This window comes from Rattus norvegicus, chromosome 2 (assembly GCF_036323735.1).
Source record: "Rattus norvegicus strain BN/NHsdMcwi chromosome 2, GRCr8, whole genome shotgun sequence".
NCBI lineage: Eukaryota > Metazoa > Chordata > Mammalia > Rodentia > Muridae > Rattus > Rattus norvegicus.
This window is the reverse complement of record NC_086020.1, coordinates 199,398,831-199,423,373: the sequence shown is the minus strand read 5'-3', so window position 1 is coordinate 199,423,373 and position 24,543 is coordinate 199,398,831. Positions and strand designations below refer to the sequence as shown.

Genomic DNA, 24,543 nt, shown 5'->3' with positions numbered 1-24,543 from the left:
ACTCTTGCGGGACATACGAAAAAAGCACTTACAACACTATTGTTGTTCCTGAGGTTATAGGTAAGTGGTAGAGAACTTGCCCAGTGTGTGTGAGGTTCAATTCCCAATACCACCACCAAACCCAAAAGTCTATTCTTATTTCTAGCAGAAATCTGAAAATTGACGAACTAATTATGTAATTTAGCAATTTGTAGTAACAATGATAAAGAACACATCCTTTAAGCAAGTTCAACCTATAATAATAATAATAAAGTAAGCAAGAGAAATCGTGTAACAACTCTGGCAGGTTTTCTTTTGACCTCCACATGCACAGGTGCCACGTATGTGCTACCCACCCACATACATACATATATACACATGAACAAAAATAGCAAAAATTTTAAAATAAAATTGGAAATTTTTCAGTGAAGTTGTTCTCTTCAAAAGACATACAAACTCTGTGGTTAAAGAAAGGATATAGCCATCACTTTGGGAGGAAGTGAACAGACAAGAAGACGTGATGAACAGCTCCCACCACCCCAGTGGCAGGTCACTTGGCAGGTGGCAGCAGTTAGTGTGGTAGAGGCTTATCGCCTCACCGATGTCTGAAAGGCATCACACATGACTCACACCTCGAGCCACCAGGACGGCCAAGAGGAAGGTCAGCATGAAGGTGGAGCCCAAGAACCGCTCGGTGAACCGAACCCACCCCGACAAGGTGTTTCAGTGATCAGGCAGCAAACACCCAAGAGCTGACTGTCGTTGCCTCCACAGTTGGATTACAGACGTAAGCCATCCTGCCAGCTTCTGCACTGAGCCACTTCCCCAACCCCACAGACCGTGTCAGAATTGTTTCTTTGTGTGTTGTTGTTTCATTTGTTTTAAGCTCTTTAAAGATTTTGAATATTAATCCTCTGTCAGGTACAGATGGTAAAGACTTTTTCCAACTTCCCACTGGCTTATCTATTCTGTCTGCTTTTTAACTCCATGTGGTCTCATCTGTAAATAGCTGACTGGATATTCAGAAAGCCTTTGCCTATATCTGTCTCTTGGAGTGTTTTCCCTACCCTTTCCTCCTGCTGTCTCAAGAGGACTTTGATCCACTTCCAGTTAATTATTGTGCTGGGTAAGAGATAAGGATCTTGTTTTGAATGAAGCACAGAATGTACGTCAGCACATCCAGCTTTCCAACACCCTCCAAGGCTATTTTCTTCCATGTGTAGTCTTGGCATCTTTGTCAGAAAGAGACAGGTAGCTATAGTTGCCTGACTCGTATGTGGGTCCTGTATTCTATTCTGTTGCTCTCTCTGGTTTTATGCAAGTGCCATGCTGTTTTTATTACCATAGCTCTACAGTATAATTTGAAATCAGGTAGTGATACTTTCAGCGCTGTTCTTTTAATCAGGATTGCCTTGGCTACACAGGGTCTTTTATGCTTCTAGATAAATTTTAAGATTTTTTTCTTTCTATGGAAAATAGTGATAGAATTTTGACAATATTGGACTGAATCTTTAGATTGTTTTTCGTAGGATACACACACTCATACGCACACACAGCTTTAAAAAAAAACCAGCTTTTTAAAACTGACTGAAGGACTTGAAAGTACGAGTCATTCTTTAACTGTTAATGAAATTTAGTTAGACTCCTCACACATAAGAAAACAGAAAACTTAGCTAGTTTTATGTAAGTTCTTTTAAGCCTTTAAGAAATAGATAACTGTAATGATTGGCATTAATTGTCAATCGAACACCTAGGAGACAAGGCTCCAGCCATACCTTGAGGGACTGACTGTCTAGGTTACGCTAGCCTCTGTGATTGTCTCGGGGGATTATCTTGATTATGGTAATGGACATGGAAAGCCCCACCCACAGTGGACGGGCTGTATTGTATGATGGAAAGGTGCTGAGCACGAGCTCGCACTGGTTCGCGGGCTCTGCTCTGACTGTGGATGTTCTGTCCCCAGCAGCTCCCATCCCCCACCCTGACTCCCCACAGCGACGGACTGTCACACGGAATTGTGAGTCAGGCAGAACATTGCTCCTTTAAATTGCTTTGTCAGGGTATTTTATGCCAGCAACAGGAGACATAACCAGAATAATAATCCAATTCCATTTTGTGTTTCACAAAGAAGATATGTGTAGCGATGTTAAGGTGGGAGCACAGGACAGGAACTTGGAGACAGGAACTGAAGCAGAGGCCAGGGAGAAACACTGCTTATTGGCTTATTCCCCATGGCTTGAACATTAGTTTCTTCTACAACTCAGGATCACCTGCCCTTGGGTGGTACCCCTGAGGAGGCTGAGTCCTCCTTCAAAAATTATTAGTGAAGAAAATGCCCCCCCCCAGACCTGCCTAGAAGCAACCTAATGGATGGATTTTCTCAGTTGACGTTCCTCTTTCCAGATAACCTTAGCTTGTGTCATGTACACACACACACACACACACACACACACACACACACGCACGCACGCACGCACAGTAGAGACATGGGGCTTACTGATTAGGCTGGGCTGGCTGGCTAACGGGCTCAAGGAATTAATCTGCCTCCACATTCCCAGAGTAGGCCATTATACATAGACTTTATGTGGACCCTGGGAATCAAACTCAAGTCCTAAGGCTTCACAACAAGCACTTTACCAACTGAGCCATCTTCCCCAGACCCCCAAGAGAAAAGGAATTTAATGTATTTGCCACAGGGATGACTGCAGATAAATTAATAAAAATGGATAATATACCACTCTTTCAGACTAAAGGAATGCATGTTCAATCATCTCAGAACTGTAAGTCCATCGGAATTTTTAAAAAATCTCTCTAAAAAATGAGAGATGACACCCAAAATGCCACATGTATAGCAGCTAATTTCTGGCATAGACTATAAATTCAAAGCTCTCAAAGACCAGAGCACAGGCTGACCTTTTCAGGATGTCGTTGGCCTGAGCGAGAGAAATGTGGATTCCCAATGATTTCATGGCAGCAACTACTTCAGAAGCATCTATTACGCCTTTAAAAAGTAAAAAACACCAAGTTAAGAATCTGAAAAGATGGCAAAGCAAAGCACACTCAGAATGCGACCATACTGGATTGGAGAGTGTGTGTTTGGTGGGTCTTTACTCCCAAGTTCATGACTCAAAGCCTCAAAACTGGGAAGTGTTGGCACCAAGTTTACATTTGGAGAACTGTTTCACCCAGTTATTAGTCCAGATGTGAACATTCATGTTTCAGGACAAAAACATTTATGAATAGCTCAGACATCGCTTAAAATATTACAAACCATGGGCACACTGCATGTCTATAAACTTCAAATTCTAAACTTCAAACAATACCTGACCCCAAGGACTATAGACTTTAACACATTTGACTATTGTACCTATTTGAAAAGAGCTGAGGAAGTTAGTGCTGGCAACCTGATTCAGGAGCACAAGAATAAAGGACTCTGTTTATAAAGCAAATGATCCAACATCCTTAGAGGAACCAAGTTCTTTTAACAGAAGCAGGTGCTATATTAAATAATATATATATTTGAGTAAGTCTTAATTCCAATAAGAGAGCTGTTGGTTTTCACCAAGGTATGTGTGTCATATAATATATGTATTTATTATATGTGTGTATGCATTTATATGCTGTGGTGTTTTGAATATGCTTGGCCCACAGGAAATGGCCCTATTAGGATGTGTGACCTTGTTGGAGTGGGTGTGGCCTTGTTGGAGGAAGTGTGTTACTGTGAGGGTAGGCTTTGGGATCCTGGGCTTAAGGTCCATCCAGGGCAGAAGTAAGTCTCCTCCTGGCTGCCTTCAGAACAAGATGTAGAAGTCTCATGTCCTTCTGCTGAACCATGTCTGAAACTGTCAGCCAACAGCAATTAAATGTCTTCTTTTTTAGGAGTACGTTGGTCATGGTGTCTCTTCACAGCAAGGAAACCCTAAGACATATGCCTACTATGTGGTTCACTTTCACATTGCTCAGTGTTGTGAAGGAAAAATTAAAATCCTGTATTCTCTTCAAACTTTAAAACGCAACTGGAATGTATGATTTTCCAAATTAAAAAAATAAGATTCTTTTTACTTTTACTGTATATTTTTTCTATTTTTTTTCATTTTAATGATTTATTTATCCTTATTTTTATATGCACTGGTGTCTTGCCTGCATATTTGTCTGTGTAAGGGTGTCAGACCCTCTGAAACTGGAGTTACAGGCAGTGTGAGGTGCCGCATGGATGCTGGGAGTTGAACCTGGGTCCTTTGCAAGAGCAGCCAGTGCTCTAAACCTTATGATTGTAATATAATTATATCATTTCGCCCTTCCTTTTCCTCCCTCCAACTCTTCCCGTACACTTCCCCAGCTCTCAACTATATGTCCATGTTTTAATTGTCATGATGTGTTGAGTGCGTGTTTACTTATTTATGTGTGCATGTGCTCTTATATGTATAAATACAACCTGTTAAGTCCATGAAACGTTACTTGTATGTATGCTTTAAGACTAATCATTTGCTACTGGATAACCAGTTGGTTTGCTGTTCCCTGGGGACGACTATTTATCTAGCTTTTAGAATTCCTTAGTTGCTGTTACTCTTTGTCTAAGGTTGAGGTTTCTTGAAGTTTTTTCCTCCTTCCACATTAGCATGTCTATGGGTGCTGTCCTTGCTCATTCCTGTCTTGTTTAGGCGGCCATGTTGGTGAGACTCCATAGGTGTAACTTTCTGCCCTCTCTTCAGTAATGACCCCTGACTCGTAGATGCAGGAGTTGTGTTGCAGATGTTATCCCTTGGGACTGGGCTCCACAGCTCTGCACGTGATCTTCTGTCATGGTCTCCATCTGTTGCGAAAGAAATTTCCTCCATGAGGAGTAAAGACTGTAGGTATTGAAGGGCAAATATTTAGAGTATAACTAGGGATTGTGCTAGTTAGTAAAGTTGCAGTTGTAGGTTTTCTCCAGAATCCATGACTTCGCAAGCCTTTGGCAGTTGGCTAGGTTTCCAGTGCCAATCATAATTTCTCTCTTGTTGATCAGATCTTAAGTCCAATAAGAGAGCTGTTGGTTACCACCAAGGTATGCGTGTCACTGTTGTACCCTTAGGATTACTGTGCCATGCTGGTCATTGTTGCAGTTCATAGGCATATCCAAGTGCCACGGTATGTATGTGGAAGTCAAAAGACGAGTTTCAAGAAACAGGTTCTATTCTTTCACTGTAGGATCAGGGATCAAACTCAAGTTGTCAGACTTGCAGAGCAAGCACCTTTCCCACTGAGTCATCTTACTGGCCCTGATAAGTCTTAAATGTATATATCATTATTCTTTTTTTTCTTCTTTTTTAATTAATTAATTTTCACACTCCATATTTTATTCCCTTCCCAGTCCATCCCCACCTCCCAGAGTTCCACATCCCATACCTCCTCCCCCCATCTCTGTCTCCACAAGGATGTCCCCACCCCATCCACCACACCAGACCTCTAAACTTCCTGGGGCCTCCAGTCTCTTGAGGATTAGGTGCATCTTCTCTGACTGATCCTTGACCAAATATACAGCCCTCTGCTGTATATGTATTGGAGGTCTCATCTCAGCTGGTGTATGCTGCCTGGTTAGTGATCCAGTGTCTGAGAGATCTTGGGGTCCAGGTTAATTGAGACTTCTGGTCCTCCTACAGGGTTGCCCTCCTCCTTAGATTCCTCCAGCTTTTCCCTAATTCGACCAGAGGGGTCAGCAGTTTCTGTTCATTGTTTGGGTACACATATCTGCATCTGACTCTTTCAGCTGCTTGGTGGGTCTTTTGGAGAGCAATCATGGTAGGTCCCTTTTTGTGAACTCCCCATAGCTTCAGTAATGGTGTCAGGTCTTGGGGCCTCCCCGTGAGCTGGAACCCACTTTGGGCCTCTAGCTGGACCTTCTTTTCCTCAGGCTCTTCTCCATTTCCATCCCTGCACTTCTATCATCATATCATCTATAAATAGTGATACCTTTAATTCTTCTTTGCCAATTTGTATCTCCTTGATCTCTTTTTGTTGCCTTATTGTTCTAGCTAGGACTTCAAGTACTATATTGAAGAGATAGGGGGGAGTGGGCATCCGTGTGTTGTCCCAGATTTTAGTGGGATTGCTTCAAGTATCTCTCCACTTAATTTGATATTGGCTGTTTGTTTGCAGTAAATTGCTTTTATTATGTTTAGTTATGGGCCTTGAATTCCTGATCTCTCCAATACTTTTAATATGAAGGTGTTGTATTTTGTCAAATACTTTTTCTTTATCTAAGGAGATGATCATGTGATTTTTTTCTTTGAGTTTGTTTATATGTCATATGGATTACATTAATGGATTTTCAAATATTGAATCAACCTTGCATCCCTGGGATGAAGCCTACCTGATCATGGTGAATGATGGTTTTGATGTGTTCTTGGATTCAGTTTGTGAGAATTTTTATTGAGTATTTTTGCATTGATATTCATAAGCGAGATTGGTCTGAAGTTCTCTTTTTTGGTAGGGTCCTTGTGTGGTTTAGGTATCAGAGTAATTGTGGCTTCATAGAATGAGTTAGGTAGTCTTCTTTCTGTTTCTATTTTATGGAATAGTTTGAGGAATATTGGTATCAGGTCTTCTTTGAAGGCCTGATAGAATTCTGAACTAAATCCATCTGGTCCTGGGCTTTTTTTGGGAGGTTTTTAATGACTTCTTCGTATGGGATATGGGTCTGTTTAGAAAGTTTACCTGCTCTTGATTTAACTTTGGTATATGGTATCTTTCAGAAAACCATCCATTTCATCTAGATTTTCCAGTTTTGTTGAGTATAGGCTTTTGTAATAGGATCTGATGATTTTTTGAATTTCCTCCATTTCTGTTGTTATATCTCCCTTTTCATTTCTGATTTTAATAATTTGGATACTGCCTCTGGGCCCTTTATTTAGTTTGGCTATGGGTTTATCTATCTTGTTGATTCTCTCAAAGAACCAGCTTTTGGTTTTGCTGATTCTTTCTATTGTTCTCTTTGTTTCTATTTGGTTGATTTCAGCCCTGAGTTTGACTATTTCCTGCCTTCTACTTCTCCTGGAGGAGTTTGCTTCTTTTTGTTCTAGAGCTCTCAGGTGTGCTGTTAAGTTGCTAGGGTAAGATCTCTCCAGTTTCCTTACCATATTCTTTACATCAACTTTAGTGTCTCCTGACTTAAAAATACACCAAAATGCTACCATGGATTTATTATACCTTTCATTTACATAAACCATTTATAGAAATCATGTTTGAGAAACTATGTACATGTGAGGTATTAATCCATCAACAAAGACACTTTTCATACACAATCTCATTTTGTCTTTACAAGACTCAAGTGTACCAAGCTCCAGACAGAGGAGTTTACTGGCCTACAAACCAAAGTTTCTTCAAATAATAGCTCTTTATTTAACTAATGCTCATCTGTTAAGTTTAATATTTTTAAATTGTTAAACTTCTATGTAAATCACTATCTTCCAGGTAACAGTTCACCATCAGAAGCACTGAGGGCAGAAAGTCAAGCAGAGCTGGAACCTGGAGTCTTGAGCTGATACAGAGGCCATAAAGAAGTGTTGCTTACTGGCTTGTTCAGCCCCCTTTCTTACAGAAACCAAGATCACCAGCCCAGGGATGGCACCACCAACAATGGGCTGGGTCCTTTCCCATCAATCACAAATTAAGAAAATGCCTACAAACCTGATTACAGCCCTATCTTATAAATGCATATTCTCAGTTGAGGTTCAGATGACTTTAGCTTGTGTCAACTTAGCATGTTACCCAGCTAAATGTAATCTAGTTCAAAGATCGATAAACTCCCCAAGGACTTGGCAATTCTGTGGGAAAGTATTAATATTTTTGAAATACTTTATATTAGGAACTCCAGTAGTACAATCAGCTAACACTTGCTAATTCTATAAAGTCTATTACATTGTACTAAATGTATGCTGCCTGAAGGGTTATATGCAAAAGAAAAATGAAGTATTGTAAAGAACAAAATTCAGCCCATAACAAGTGCAGTACTCTCTTTCTCACCTTCAACTGCCCTGGCCAAACCCTACACAAAGGGGATGGCCATGACATACGCAGTAACAGAGACCAAGATGGCAACAGAACAGTCAGCTCAACCAAGGCAGCACCTCTGACGGTCGCCAGGGCCTGAGCTCTGCACTCTGCATGGTAGGTAGTATCCCTGATGATAATTATACCTACTTCAACAACTGGGTTACTCAAAGCATGAAGCCAGTAGAGGGCAAATGATAATGCTTCTAGAATGATATTTCTGAAGGTCAAGACCTAATATTATATTTATATATCCACTCCCAAGTGGATACATTTTTTTCTTTTTTTTCTACTTTTATTAGTTTACAGTCCTCTCTTTTGATTAAATTTATTAAGATTGCCAATATTGTTTTTCTTTCAGAGAATCAGTTCTGTATATTCTTTTAGTCTTTATTAATTTTTTATTGGATATTTTCTTTGCTTACATTTTCAATGTTATCCCCTTTCCCGATTTCCCCTCTGCCTTTATGAGAGTGTTCCCCACTCACCCACCCACTCCCTCCCACCTCCCTGCCCTGGCTTTCCCCTACACAGGGGGGCATTGAACCTTCAAAGGGCTAAGGGCCTCACCTCTCATTAATGCTCGATAAGGCCAACCTCTGCTTCATATGTGGCTGGAGCCATGGGTCCCTCCATGTGTTCTCTCTGGTTGGTGGTTTAGTCTCTGGGAGTTCTGGGGGCTCTGGTTGGTTGATATTGTTGTTTTTCCTATGGGTCCTTCAGTCCTTTCTCTTGTTTTTTCTCTTTTTTTCTTTTCTTTTTTTTTTTTTTCAGAGCTGGGGACCAAACCCAGGGCCTTGCGCTTGCCTAGCAAGCGCTCTGCCACTGAGCTAAATCCTCAACCCCTCAGTCCTTTCTCTAACTCCTCCATTAGGGATCCCGTTCTCAGTTCAATGGTTGGCTGCGAGCACCTGCCTCTGTATTTTTCAGGCTCTGGCAGAGCCTCTCAGGAGACAGCTATATCGGGCTCTTGTCAGCATGCCCTTCTTGGCATCCACAATATTGCCTGGGTTTGGTGACAGTGTATGGGATGGATCCCCAGGTGGGGCCATATCTGGAAGACCTTCCCCTCAGTCTTTGCTCCACACTTTGTATTTCCTCCTGTGAATATTTTGCTCTCCCTTCTAAGAAGGACTGAAGCATTCACTCTTTGGTCTTCCAACTTCTTGAGCTTCATGTGGTGTCTTAGGGTTTCTATTCCTGCACAAACACCATGACCAAGAAGCAAGTTGGGGAGGAAAGGGTTTATTCAGCTTACACTTTCACCTTGCTGTTCATCACCAAAGGAAGTCAGAACTGGACCTCAAGCAGGTCAGGAAGCAGGAGCTGATGCAGAGGCCATGGAGGGATGTTACTTACTGGCTTGTTTCCCCTGGCTTTTTCAGCTTGCTTTCTTATAGAACCCAAGACTACCAGCCCAGGGACAGCACTACCCACAATGGGTTGGGTCCTCCCTCCTTGATCACTAATTAAGAAAATGCCTTACAGCTGGGTCTCATGAAGGTATTTCCACAACTAAGGCTCCTTTTTCTATGATAACTCCAGCTTGTGTCAAGTTGACACAAAACTAGCCAGTACATGTGGTCTGTGGATTGTATCTTGGGTAGTCCGAGCTTTTGGGCTAATATTCACTTATCAGTGAGTGCATATCATGTGTGATCTTTTGTGATTGGGTTACTTCACTCAGGATATTTTCTAGTTCCATCCATTTGCCCAAGAATTTCATGAAGTCACTGTTTTTTTTTGTTGTTGTTGTTGTTTTTTGTTTGTTTGTTTTTTTGGTTCTTTTTTTCGGAGCTGGGGACCGAACCCAGGGCCTTGCGCTTCCTAGGTAAGCGCTCTACCACTGAGCTAAATCCCCAGTCCCGAAGTCACTGTTTTTAATAGCTGAATAGTACCTCCACATAAAACTGAATACGCTGAAACTAATAGAAGAGAAAGTAGGGAAAAGCCTTGAACACATAGGCAGAGGGGAAATTTTCCTGAACAGACCACCAATGGCTTATGCTCTAAGATCAAGAATCGACAAATGGGACCTCATAAAATTGCAAAGCTTCTGTAAGGCAAAGGACATTGTCAATAGGACAAAACAGCAAACAACAGATTTGGAAAAGATCTTTACTAATCCTACATCTGATAGAGGACTAATATCCAATATATGCAAGGAACTCAGGAAGTTAGACACCAGAGAATCAAATAACCCTATTAAAAAGTGGGGTACAGAGCTAAACAAAGAATTCTCAACTGAAGAATATCGAATGTGAGAATCCACCTCACACCAGTCAAAATGGCTAAGATAAAAAAAACTCAGGCAACAACAGATGCTGGCAAGGATGTAGAGAAAGAGGAACACTCCTCCATTGTTGGTGGGATTGCAAGCTGGTACAACCACTCTGAAAATCAGTCTGGAAGTTCCTCAGAAAAATTGGACATAGTACTACCTGAGGACCCAGCTATACCTCTCCTGGGCATATGCCCAAAAGATGCTCCAAAATATAACAAGGACACTATATTCATAGCAGCCTTATTTATAATAACCAGAAAGAACTGGAAAGAACCCAGATGTCCTTCAACAGAGGAATGGATGCAGAAAATGTGGTACATCTACACACTGGAGTACTACTCAGCTATTAAAAACTCAGGAACTTCTTCTTGATATGAAACTTATTTTCCTTGGAAGCATTTTTCTAGTACCAAGGTGTATTAATATATAATACTTAAGTTTCTATAAGGAAACAAAACTGATGGAATGAACATATATTACACTGGTTTACACAATATGGTCTGGGTAGTCAAACAGTGGTTGTCTCTATGCTGGAGATCCTGAAGACTTCACAGATGCCTAATCTATGAGACTGGATAGGTCATCAGCCCCCTCTTAGAGCCAGAGGCCTTGATTCCTGCAGCCACTGGTCTTCCGTTCAGTTTTGAAGGTTGTCTTACTTTTCTTGCTGTAATAAAACACCTTGGCCATGGCAACTCACAAAAGACAGTGTTTAATAAGGCTTATGACTTCAGAGGGTTAGAGTCCATGATGGTCCAGCAAAGGCATGGCGGCAGGAACAGCTGAGAGCTCACATCTTGATTTACAAGTAAGAAGCAGAGAGCACACTGGGAATGAGGCCCATAACCACTAAAACACCTTCTCCAACCTGGCCACACCTCCAAATCTTTCCCAAACACTTCTGCCAACTGGGGAAATTACACACATGAGTCTTATAGAGGTCATTTTCATTCAAACCACCACAGAGGCCAAAGAAGTTAGGCTCCAGCGTCAGCAAAGGCTGGCAGTAGCAGTGACAAGAGTAGATGAATTCACAAGTAAGGAGTAAAAGTTGGCAGGCAAGAGCAGAACTTCCTTTACCTCAGACCTCTGTTTAATTGGGATGTTGCCGAAGAGTGCTATCCACTGCTGATGGAATATCTCTCTACCCCAATCTGTCTACTCACACATCAACCCGCCCTGCATACCACACACCCATTTCCCCACCCCACCCCACCCTCAGTTAATCCTTCCAAAAAGTACCCTCACAGACTGGCCCAGAGACTATCTCCTAGAAGACTACAAATTGATTCAAGTTGAAAACCAAGACTAAGCATTACAACAGGGATAATAGAAACATTGTATGTAGAGGAATTCTAATCCAGCAACAGGGCTGCTCTGTCAAGAGATCATATCCAAAGATCATCTCTCTCTGTCAGCCAGCTGCCAGCTGCTTCAAGCCCCTGCTACTGTGAGTGCCCTACCAGCACGGGCTGTCCCTTTGAACCACGAATCACAGTAAGCCTTTTATCCCCTCAGATGCTTAAGTCTCTTTGACAGTTTCCTATATGCACATAATACACTTAAGTAACATTAACACCTCATTATACCCTCTCTAATCCCCCAACTCCCAGTGAAACTTTTTCCTTCCCCCAACACTTCTCTGCTATGTCCATGTCTTTTTAAGTGTGTGTGTGTGTGTGTGTGTGTGTGTGTGTGTGTGTGTGTGTGTGTGTGTGTGTGTGTGTTATTTACTGGAGCGTAGGCAGCTCGTCAGGAATTACATCACTTAAAACAGTGACACCTTCCCCTCACCACCATAAACTGGTCAGAGTCCATCCTAGTCCATCCCTAAAGGAGGGGTGGAGCCTCATGATGAAAGGTTGACAGGCCCAATCATGTGCAGCTTTTGCGCAGGTGAGTTCGTGAGTGTAAGTGCTGTTGGCATCAAGAACTAGCTTTACAGTCAGGAACCCGCTTTATAGTTGCAGATCACCTCCGAATCCATTGATGGAGGTGATGTCACCCACAGGCGACAGGGTCATGCATCTGTTGCCATAGCAATTCCCATTCATTCCCAGAGTCCACCTGGCCCACCTCTTACCTCTACCTGCGGGTGATTATATCACTGCCCAAATACAAAGCAGACCCTTCCGGACCTTCACCCTTTTCTCTTTTCTCCTTTTGACTCCATCGCCCCCTTTGCCCCTTTCCCCACAATAAACCTCTCTCACGTGGAACTGTACTGGGCTGGTGTGGTCTGTCCAGATGCAAGCCATGATGCTAACACAACATTGATGCGGAATCCGGGAATGGCAGCCGCCACCCTTGCCTCAGCCACCACGGCTCCACCGCGAAGGTTGTGAGCTGCCGCCATTGCAGCCACCTATGCTGCCACATGGATTTCTGCCACCGCAGCTACAGACCACCGCCACCCACACTGAGGGACCCATAGACTTCCACCATGTGTGCTACTGTTACCACAGTGGGAGGTACAAATTTCTACCTCGTGAGCTGCTGCCTCCAAGGTCCACCACATGGGCTAACTTCTGCCACGTGGGTTACTCATTCAGACGGGCCCGCACCAACCATACAGTTTCATGTTTCCTGTACCAGACTACTAAAATTCTCACACAAACATTGGCAGATTGGTAAGGTTTTTTTTTTCCTCCAGTCAGCAGGGAGGGCTCCAATTCCCCGCCCCCACCAAAAAAAATGGCCAGCCATTATGGGCTAAGGGGTTGGCGTTACAGGGTTATGGTCCTTATGACCAACCTCCTAGCTGACATACAAGATAGGACTTTGACCCATGGGTCACTACCCCCTCGAAAGCGCCTCTCTCACTCCTTCACGTCCAGGCTCTTGCAGCTGTTCAGGAAATCCTAGGCCTGGGTAGAGACACTTTCCGGTGAGTCCTGGATTCACTGTGTAGCCTCTAGAGGGTCCAAGTGACAACTTGAACATCTAGCCTGGCTGAAATTTTGTTATTGAATTATTCTCCAGACACCAGTACGAATAATCAGTAACTCCCCAGTGGGTGCTCCATTGTCTTCAAACTGTACCTCCAGGCTGCCCACCTGGATGTCTCCTGGAAAATCTCAAATCTCTGAAGTTAATGCCCGACTGGAGGGCATCAAAGTTAATGCACCTCTACAATAAGGTCTGGAGTCAGTGCCCATTAGACCACGGCTCCAAATGGCCACTTAATGGCACATTGGACCCAAGTATCTTACAGGATCTTCATACATACTGCCAGCAGTCCGGTAAATGGAAAGAGGTCCCCTATGCCCAAGTGCTTACCTATCTTCACTTCAACCCCTCTCTGTGTTCCTCTTGTTCCACAACGTAACTTCTCCTAGCCATGAAACCCCCACCAGATGTTGCTACAAACCCTCGATCAAGCTAACAACCACCTCCTTTCTGTCACAGACCTGTTCCCACTGTCCGAAAACCCAAACTGCCACCTCGGTTTCTCCTCCTCACCAGGCTGCCCCAGAGCCTCCTTGCTCAACCTCTCCAGACCCCTCCCCTCCTCCTGTGCCAGTTGCAGTTCGCTCCAATTGTCCTGCACTGGCACCTACCTTCAACCCTCCCATCACCCCTAAGGCCACAGACAAACCCTCAAGTCCCTCTCCCCCAGGAACACCTGACCCAGCATCGTCCTTCCTTTCAGGGAAGTTGCTGGGGTAGACAGCCTTGTCAGAGTACATGGTCCTTTCTTGCTGAGTGAACTTTCTCAAATGGAAAGCAGACTGGGTTCCTATGCCTCTAACTCCTCTGCCTTTATTAAAGAGTTTCAGTGCATTATTCAATCCTGTAGTCTGACTTTCCGTGATGTACATATGATCCTCACTAATAACTTACTTCCTGATGAATGCAGGTGAGTTTGGGAGCAGGTGGGAACGCATGCAGACGAGATTCATCAAACATATGGGACACATCCATCAGATCTGAGGCAGTTCCTGACCAAGATCCTCAATGGAGTTATAATTCTGCAGGTGGTATTTTAGTCAAAGATAAATTCATAACCTGCCTCCTGGCTGGTCTCCGTAGGGCAGCCTTAAAACCAGTACATCCAGGACAAGAAAACCTGTCTCAGTTTTTAGAATGCCTTACAATTTAGAATTATTACAATATACTAATCTAGACCCTGAGAATCCAGAAGGTAAGCAACTTCTGATTATCTACTTTTTTCCCAGAGCTACCCCAATATAAAAGTTAAACTTAGGTGGTAGGAGAAGGGACCCCTAACTCCACAGGCAAAAGTTTTGGCACTGGCCTCCAAAGTGTACCATATAAGGGATGAGAAGGCTTGCAGACAAAAATACCATATGCTGACAAAGGCTATTGGACCAGCCCCAGCCACTGCCCTGGACTCCTGGTCTTCTAAGATTTAGAGACCACCAGGCTCTTGCTACAGATGTGGTCAATAAGATCACTGGGATAGGGCTTGCCCTAACTTCTGTAAGCCAAGGGGTTATGTTCTAGGTGCCATCAAGAGGGACGGACACTGGGCTGTCAATTGCCCTCATGTCGCACAGGACAGAGGAACATCACTCCCAGATAACCCTCCAGCCGATCGACTGAAGAGGCCCGAGCTCCCCAACCTGACTACTGCCATCACCAGCAGGGAGCCCCAGGTAGCCATCATGGTATGTGGGCAGTCCTCTTGGACACTGGGGCCACTTACTTAGTCCTGACAGTTTGGGGGACCCACTTTCCCCTCTTATTTTCCTATTGTTGGGGTAGGAGGACACCTTACCTTCCTTACCAGACCCCACCACTTAGTTGCATTTTCAGGGGTGTTCCTTTTTGGTAATGCCAACATGTCCTGTCCCCTTATTGGGAAGGGATCTTCTAGCTAAGTTGGGAGTCTCTATTTCCTTTGCTCCCACCCTTTCACCTAAACCCAAGCTCACCACAGCTCCTCTGCCAGTCAACCCACTAACACTAACACTGCTTCCTTTACCAGTTTCTCAGGTAAACTCCTGAGTCTGGGATGCCCAGAACCCCTCTGTTGCTAAACACCCATTCTCCTGTTGTCATCCAATTACTAGACTATCAGTTACATCACCCAAGCTCAATACTCTCTCTCTCTCTCTCTCTCTCTCTCTCTCTCTCTCTCTCTCTCTCTCTCTCCAGAGTCTTGGGCACATATCATTTCTGACCTCTTAAGGAAAAAATTCCTTCACCCCATCTCTTCCCCCTTTAACACCCCTATACTAGCAGTGAAGAAGCCTAATGGAACCTATCACCTGGTTCAAGACCTCAGGTGCATTAATTCTGCAGTGGCTCCTCTCCATCCTGTTGTGGCCAACCCTTACACACTTCTTTCTACCATCCCCTCAGGGACGTCCTATTTCTCAGTCCTAGATCTCAAGGATGGGTTTTTCTCTGTCCCTCTAGATGCCCAGTCACAGAATATATTTGCCTTTACCTGGACAGATCCTAACACCCACTTCTCTACCCAGCTCACCTGGACTATTCTACTCCAGGGATTCCAGGACAGCCCACATCTGTTTGGCCAGGCCCTGGCTTATGATTTACTTTCTCTGTCTCTCCCTAAATCTAAAAGTGTGCACTACATAGATGAAATCCTTCTCTGTAGCCCTTCCCTAAAAATTAACCAAGCTGACACCTCTGCTCTTCTACATGTCCTTTCCAGTCGAGGCTACAGGGTCTCAGCTTCTAAAGTCCAACTGTCCACTCCTCAGGTCACCATTTGGGACTAACAAGTACCCCAACCCACAAGGCTATTACCTTAGATAGAAAGAATCTGATTCAGTCTCTAACAGAAACAGAATCTAACTGTTCCTTCTACAAAGGAAGAGATTTTATCATTCCTAGAAATAGCTAGTTTTTTACATTCCTTGGTTCCTGCCTTTTCCCTCTTTTCTCACACCTTATAGGAAGTAGCGTTAGGCCCCACCCACAAACCTCTTCTCAAACCTGTTACCAAGCCCTTTCCAAGGCTCCAACAGGCTCTCCTTAAGGCCCCAGCCTTACATCTTCCTGACCTGGCTCGGCCTTTTTCCCTCTACATAACTGAAAAAGAGGGATTTGCCTTTGGAGGTCACCAACTGGGACCCTCTTTTGCACCTGTAGCATCCTTGTCAAAACAACTAGATCTAACTATTCAGGGATGGGCACCCTGTATTCAGGGATGGGCACCACATGTTGATTAGGAAAACCATAATGGGTTCCCTATGAGACCCCATGATCTCCTGACCACCAACTCTTGAACATGTTTATAGTACCAGACATGACTTCTCTCCTTTGTAGCAGGCCTAAAATCCAACCAGGAAACAGTTAACCCTGTAGCATTCATGATACTATTGCCCCAAGAGTCGTACCTTGCCTGACCAGATTGTGCAGTGGCCCTCAGAGGCCACAGCTCAGTTGTCTTCCGCCAGAAGCAACCCTCCTATACTATGAAAGCTAGCCAGGGGGTGGGATATGCCCAAGCGAGTACCAGTTTGACTTCTCCATGTTCTGTGACCAAAAAGTGAGGTGTTTTCAGCAATACTCTTACCATCCATTTCGGGTAGACAAGAGCAATGGCAACAGTTCAGATTTGGGGGTGGATGGACTTCGTGGCCTCACTTTGTCAAAATATTTCATCATGGCAGTCAGAAAAGAAACTAAGAGCGGGATTCTAAGCAATTTTTATTTTCTTTCAGAAGTTTGCATCAACTAAATTTCCTGAAACAATTATATTTTCAAAAGCATCAAGATTGTCAGAAGGCAGGGAGAGGGGAGAGGCAGAGGGAGAGGGAGAGGAAGAGGTGGGATATCAGGCACATGTGCCGCCACAGGACACTTGTGAAGGTATGAGGACAGCTTTCAAGGTGGCTCTCTCCTTGTACTGTTTTGCTAGTTCCAGAGAAGAGATCAACTTGGACTACCTGGCTTGTAAGGAAGTACTTCTGCCCACAAAGTCATGCTGCCAGCCCACAAGTGTCACCTTTTAAATGCCCACAAATGTCACCTTTTAAATGCCCACACCAAATTTTCCATTTATTACAAAAAAAAGAAAAATAGAAGACTACCCGATACACAAAGCTTTAAATTCAGTGGATATAATGCTCTGCAAAACTGATTTTATTATATATTAAGTGTGGTGGTGTATGCCTTTAATTCCAGCATTCAAGAAGCAGAGGCAGATGTATCTACTTAGGTTGAGGCCAGACTAGTCTACACAGTGAGTTCCAGACTAGTCTACACAGTGAGTTCCTAACTAGTCTACACAGTGAGTTCCAGACTAGTCTACACAGTGAGTTCCAGACTAGTCTACACAGTGAGTTCCTAACTAGTCTAGTCTACACAGTGAGTTCCTAACTAGTCTACACAGTGAGTTCCAGACTAGCCTACACAGTGAGTTCCAGACTGGTCTACACAGTGAGTTCCAGACTAGTCTACAGAGTGAGTTCCTAACTAGTCTACACAGTGAGTTCCAGACTGGTCTACACAGTGAGTTCCTGACTAGTCTACACAGTGAGTTCCTAACTAGTCTACACAGTGAGTTCCAGACTAGTCTACACAGTGAGTTCCAGACTGGTCTATACAGTGAGTTCCAGACTAGTCTACACAGTGAGTTCCTGACTAGTCTACACAGTGAGTTCCTGACTAGTCTACCCAGTGGGTTCCAGGCTAGTCTACACAGTGAGTTCCAGACTGGTCTGCACAGTGAGTTCCAGGCCAGCCAGGGCTATGCAGTGAGACTCTGTCTCCAAAAGTAAGTAATTAAATTTTAAATGAGGGGCTAGAGCAATGGTTCTCAACTTGTGGGCCACAATCCCTTTGGGTCTCAAATGACCCTTTTACAGGGGTTACCTGAGACCACTGGGGGGAGAAACATTTACATTATGATTCATAATAGCAGCAAAATTACAGCCATGAAGTAGCAACGAAAATAATGTTATGTTTGGAGGTCACCACAACATGAGAAACTGTATTAAAGGGTTACGGAATTAGGGAGGTTGAGAACCACTGGGCTAGAGAAATGATTCAGTGGTTAACAGCACTGACTGCACCCTTGTGGCAGCTCATAACTGTCTATAAATCCAATCCTGTGGAACACAATGACCTCTTCTGGCTTCCATGGGCACCTGCCACACATGTGATGCACAGACATACATGTCAGGCAAAACACTCATTATATATGTATATGTGTATGTACACACACACACACACACACACACACACACACACACACACACACTGAATGCACCAGACATGATGATGCATACCTTTTATCCCAGTACTCAGGAAGCTGAGGGGTAGGGAGATCTGTGAGTTTGAGGCCATCTTGGTCTACAAAGCAAGTTCAAGGCCAGCCAGGGCTACACAGTGTGTTTTGGAACATCAAGAATTTCCTACAAAACTGAAGGAATTCATCACAACAATCCTGCAAAACCATATGCCATGCTAACTCTGACACACTTCACTTGTAATTATAGTCTCCATAACTGTCCGGTACATAGTTTTTAGTCATTAGTGTGAGCCTGGGTCTCAAGGCAAACAAACAAACCATGTATATATACACGCATGATTTAGGGAAATTGCCAAACCTAGTGCTGGCTAGGTTTTTTGTCAACTTGACACAAACCAGTCATCTGAGGAAAGAAAAACCTCAATTGAGAAAATACCCTCACCATACCTGCCTACTGCAAGCCTGTGGGACATTTTCTCAATTAATTATTGATGTGGTAGGAAGGGAGCACCGTCCACGGGCAGGCAGTCCTGGAGTGTGTAAGAAAGCAAACTGAACAAGCCAGGGGACAAGCCAGAAGCAGTGCTCTTCTATGGCATCTGCTTCGGTTCCTGCCCAGACCTCTCAGTGATCAACTGTTACCTACAAGTTTAAGAAGAAATAAACTCATTGCTCCCCAAGTTGCTCTTGGTTATGTTTTATCACAGCAATAGAAACCTGAAGACATCTATTATATTCCCAGTAATTTAAAAATTATTCTAGATAATAAATTGGATCTGACAGCAGGAGTAAATGAAAGACAGAAAAAGTACTTGTCAGTGCTAGCACTTAGTCACATCAAGCTAACTGTGGACGAAACATACACACACCATCGGCATTTTTGTCCAGACTCTTGAATGCCAGTTTCATTTTCTTCTCATGGTCTTGAAGGTACTTCACAAATTCTCCAAAATCCAGTCCTGAATCGGCATTGGAATCTGCACTCTTAAGAATTTTCTACAAGAGAAGACACTTGTTGCCACAATCATATGTAGATCCACTATGGCATGCTAACAGTAGGACATGTTAACATCAGGATATTTCTGTCGTACTAATCATGACTTCCACACGTGTCCATTATCTACACACAAGAAGCGAGACTCACGCTCTTGAAATCCGTAAAGTACTAAAGTCAACAGTTGTCATGTCATCTCAGATATAAATAGGAACTTTATTAGTAAACACTGCAGGTACACACCTCAAAGGCTAAAAGATACTAAGATGTATAGCCTCTTCCATCAGAGACAAAAATCTGTCTACTAAACGTGATAAACATGAAATTCAAGTATGTTCCCCAGACGAATGCTCTGACACCTAACTTTGTGAAGTAAGCATGTAGGTTCGAGTCTCACTAAGTCCTTAAGCGTTTTAACCTGAAAACTAACAATACAGGTCTGGAAAGATATCTCAGCAGTTAAGAACACTTGCTGCTCTTCCAGGGGACCTGGGGTCCATTCCCAGGACCCACATGGCAGCTTTCAGCCATCTGTAGCTCCAGTTCAGAGGGATCTAGCACCCTCCCTGGACCCCGTAGGGACTAGACACAAGCCTAGTGTACTTACATAAGTGAGGCAAAGTACTTATACAGAAAAATAAATAAATCTTTCAAAAACATATGTAAAAATATGTTGTATATTCCCAGCCCAGCAGACTCTTACCTCATTAGACATATACTATTTACTTTTGTACCATCAATGTCTAGTATAAAGTTGGAAATATAGAGGCCTTTAATAACTAGATAACTCATACTTAATATTTTTGAACTTAAAAATAAGTGTTATGAGCCGAAAACTGGGTCACACTGCATAGCACACGCCATAGACTGCACACTACACACCGCACAGTGCACACTGCACACCACACACACTGCACATGGCACACCATATATTGCGTATTATGTAACATACACTATGCATCGCAAACTACATACTACACACTGCTAGGACTAAAAAGGCAGAAAGCTAAAGTCTCTAGTATGAAGCAAATTATAGACTACGCGAGAGGGTACATATACCGAAGGCAATATATTCATATGCATATATTCATATGTTAGGTGCAATAATGCAAGGAATTCAAGGCCATTCCTCTCATTCTGAAAGTAAGCTTTGATGTAATAAATGAGACAGATATGCTGGAAAAATTGAGAGGGGCTTCATAAAGGAAGACTGAGGGAGCCTGGGATGCACAAGGGGAAACATGCACTAGACAGAAACAAGAGTGGACACTTCAATGATGTGTGGAATATTTGCGTGGCAGTAAAAAAATGTTAATTATAAAAATACAGCAATATACACATGTTTTGGAAAAGCATGGTAACTCAATTTCCCTGAGCTATTCTATCAAACAAATAAATAAGCTGAAAGCAGAAATCTATAGTCTAAGTTGACAAAGAGACGATACTCTTTGGTACACTTCTAGGAAATATAGTCTCTGGTCTCACCTGTCCCAAGAAGTGACTCATCCTAAAAGAACAGGCTAAGGCTGTCTAACTGTCCTCAAATTTCTCTTCTGAATATAGATAGATAGATAGATAGATAGATAGATAGATAGATAGATAGATCGATCAGACTAGAAGCCACTCAAGTATGCAACTAGAAGCACTACCCAGAAAATGAACAGTCACCAGCCCAGCCAATTAGCAGAGACCATGCATAAAGCTCTACTTACCAATCATCATCACTTGGCCATTCCAGAGTAATAGCTAAACTAAGCAGCAGGTGTATAACCATGACACAATACAAAAATATACGGGCCAGATGAACGGACCACCTCCTCAAACACACAACACAAGAAATTAAGGGTTATAAAGAACTGGGGATTGGGGACTCATTGTACATTCTAGTAGCAAGCAGAAAACCACACAGTGCCAGTCTAGGGTCTCTATTCTGTTCCCCTCTGGGCTCTGTGATTCCCATAGTCTTGGGTCCAACACTATGGAGCCAACAACTATCCAAGCATGCAAAATTATCCTGAAATGCATTATTACAGTGAGATGTTGTAAGTTAATGCCTTGGTCAGATATTTGGAAATAAGACATTAACAGCTTTTAGGTTAAAGGTCATATGAAGGATTCGATTGCTCATTGCTTGGGCATAAGGTCACTTCCTTGCATGAGAGCATTTAGCTTAATTTCAGATTACTGAGTGGGAAGAGCAGCAGCCCAGTATGCTCTGACATGCAGTAGATTGCAGGCTTGAGGGTGTTCCTGACAGCAGGCTCTAGGGCTAATGGGCAGAAGACTAAGTTGTTAGATGCTGACATCAGGATAGTAAGATATTGAAACTGAAATTGGCCAGTTTGCAAGGCCTCTGGGAGGATATCTACTGCTTACTTGGTTTTAAGCTCTGCAGAACCAGGTCTTCCTGCTTCCAGGAAACAGTACTTGTAATAAATATCTATCTGAAGAGCTTAATTTGATCCCTATCTCTCACCTTGCACATAAAGCACTCCCAAATGGATCAAAAATCCCAATGTTAGACATGAAACCGAAACTTCTAGAAAACAGAGTAGGGAGCTCATGAATCACACTTTCTGAACAGGATCCTTCATGAAGGAAACTGGGTCAACAACTGACAAATAGGACTTCATGAAATTGAAAGGCTTCCATACTGCAAACTGTTGACTAAAGAAGCAGCCTAGTTATACATCATTTTTAAAACAACCTTGCCAGTTATACATCTAATAGATTAGTGTCTAGAATACACGAAGAACTCAGGAAACCCAAAGAACCCTTTTAAAATCAGCTAACGAACTGAACAGAGAGTTCTTCAAAGAAGAAATGCACAAAACTAAGAAATCATTCATGTTGAACATCTTTATCTATCAAGTAAATGGAAATTAAAACATCATTGAGATTTCATTGTAACCCAGTCAGAACGACTGTCATCAAGAAAGCAAATAACAATTGCTGGCTGCAGTGACAGGAAAGAGAGCCCTCATTTGTTATTTGTAAGAGTGAAAACTAAAGCGACCAGGATGGAAATCAGTATCGGGGAGGGGCCTCAAAGAGCTAGAAATAGATCTACCATACATTACTACTGACAGGTATGTATCCCCAAAGGACTTTATTTATCACCACAGAGATATCTGTTGGGTCATGTTCATTGGCTCTCTGTTTAAAATAATCACAAAATGAAAACAGCCTCATTGCCCATCAGCTGAGGAATGGAAAATGAAATGTGGTGCATATACCCAACTGAATTCTATTCAGCCATAAAGGAGAATGAACTCATGGCTATGCAGGTAAAGAGATGGAACTTTAAAAAAATTATACTTTGTTAACCCAGACCAGAAAGATTATTCTCACACTTGTGGATGAGAGCTGTAAACCTTTACATTTGTGTGTTTAACTTGGAGTACCTGTAGACCAGGGAACTAGAAAGGGGCCATTGGGGTGGTGGCCATTTTAGAAAAGGAAGACAATACTAGTTTATGAGACACTAGCAAAATGTAAGTCTGTTGACTCGCCATAGATTTGTATACTGTTGAGAAAGATGCCAATTCTGGGTTTCTCGTCTGCCCAAGATCTTGAGGCAAAAGCAGGTTTACTTTACACAAAGGTTAACACAGTCCTGACCCTTACGACAGGAAATGCTCAGAATCTTCTGCAAAAGCACAGGCGGTCTTGTACTTACAGATAATGACTATTCTGAGTCGCTATCTATAACTATACATCTATAACTATAACATAACTATAGATGTGTTGACAACACATTTCACTGGGTTATGATATTCTTCATGAAGAACCCCACAGAAAGAAATTTCACACCTACTCCAAAAGCTCTGGAAATTTCTGGAAAGGGCAGGTCGGCAAGTTGGCTTTGAGCTCTGTGCGTCTGTGCAACTTCTTTCCAACATTCTCAGGGCCACATTCTCTCAGTGGCTCACCTTCTCGGGGTCTATGCCAAAGGAGGAGTTCCAGTGTTCCAGCCCATCCCTGAGCTCCGTGATGTCCACCACGCCATCTCCATTGCGATCCAGGTCTTCGAAGAGGATCTCAAAGGCCAGGTCATCATAGTCACTCTTGGGGGCCTTGGAGGGCCACAGAACATCTTGCAGCCAGCTTAGCATCGCCCCGCAGTTGCGGCCGCTACGACCCCCAAGGACCACACCACTTTTGTCCAGAACCACAGGTCTGCACCTGAGGCGCGCCAGCCCCAACTGCCTGAGACTCGAGCCCCGCGGTTCCCCAGCGGAACCTTGAGAACCGGAGCACTGCCAGGACGGAACCTGGCACCGTGCACCACACACCAGGCTTCCCTCACCGGAAGTTGGACGTTCGGGTACCTGAGACTATGACCACCCAGACCTTAGAGGTATTCTTAGAAGAGTGTGTGAATCAAGTCCTGTGAAGTGCAGCTAAGGAGAGCTCATTTCGCAGGAAGCATGGAAAGTGCAGCCGGGCCTCCAGAATCTCCTCACATAATTTCCAAGAAGCTTCCCAGAGCCTCTCGAAGGTCTGTGGTGTAAGAGTGGGGTTCTCCTCCCCGCCTTTTACACCTTAATACAGCCCAGTGAGACAGATTGGCAACTTTTTCAAAATAACCATTATTGGTAGTGCCGTAGCTGCTGCTTGGCCCTGGGAATGGTTTTGACTAAGTTTTTGGCGATTCGTTCTCCATTTACTGTTTCCTCACACTCAGGTCTTGAGTGAAGTTGGTTTTCCCCATGCTGATGCTCAAGGGATGAGTAAATGAGACCCTTTCCCTTCAGTATCTAGGGTCCTAAGGCCACCCCTCATGCCAAGGAAGATCAACCAGTATGCATCGGGACCTGGTCTGAAGAAGGAAGGGAGGAGCTTGTCCTTGTTCCTGTCTCGAAGAAATGGTTTCCAACTAACCCATTTCCTCTTCCTCATCTCTCACTTTCTTCTTAAAAGAATGCAGTCTCAGAGGCAGGCATGTATCTGCATTCAAGATCAACCTGGTCTACAGAGCTAGTTCCGGGACAGCCAGGGATACACAGAGAAACCTGAAGGGAGGGGAGGGGCGACCGCCAGTGGGCATTACCACCACCACCT

The 24,543-nt window shown here is 43.4% G+C and overlaps 1 protein-coding gene across 5 annotated transcripts in view; it reads right to left on the bottom strand.

Annotated features, from left to right (window-relative positions):
• The window catches only part of Slc25a54 (solute carrier family 25, member 54), a 58,827-nt gene extending 35,103 nt beyond the window's left edge, over window positions 1-23,724 (bottom strand). For 2 of the 5 annotated variants that reach the window (XM_017591123.3, XM_017591124.3), the window contains exons 1-3: window positions 23,412-23,724; window positions 19,355-19,481; window positions 2,893-2,980 (exon numbers count right to left, since the gene is read on the bottom strand). In XM_017591123.3, coding sequence (XP_017446612.1) covers window positions 2,893-2,980; window positions 19,355-19,481; window positions 23,412-23,594 — 398 coding nt within the window. In that variant the 5' untranslated portion in view covers window positions 23,595-23,724. Of the gene's footprint in view, window positions 1-2,892; window positions 2,981-19,354; window positions 19,482-23,296 lie in introns of all 5 variants that reach the window. The other 3 variants (NM_001109640.1, XM_039103171.2, XM_039103170.2) reach the window with 3 other exon arrangements.
• Window positions 23,725-24,543: the final 819 nt, after the last annotated feature.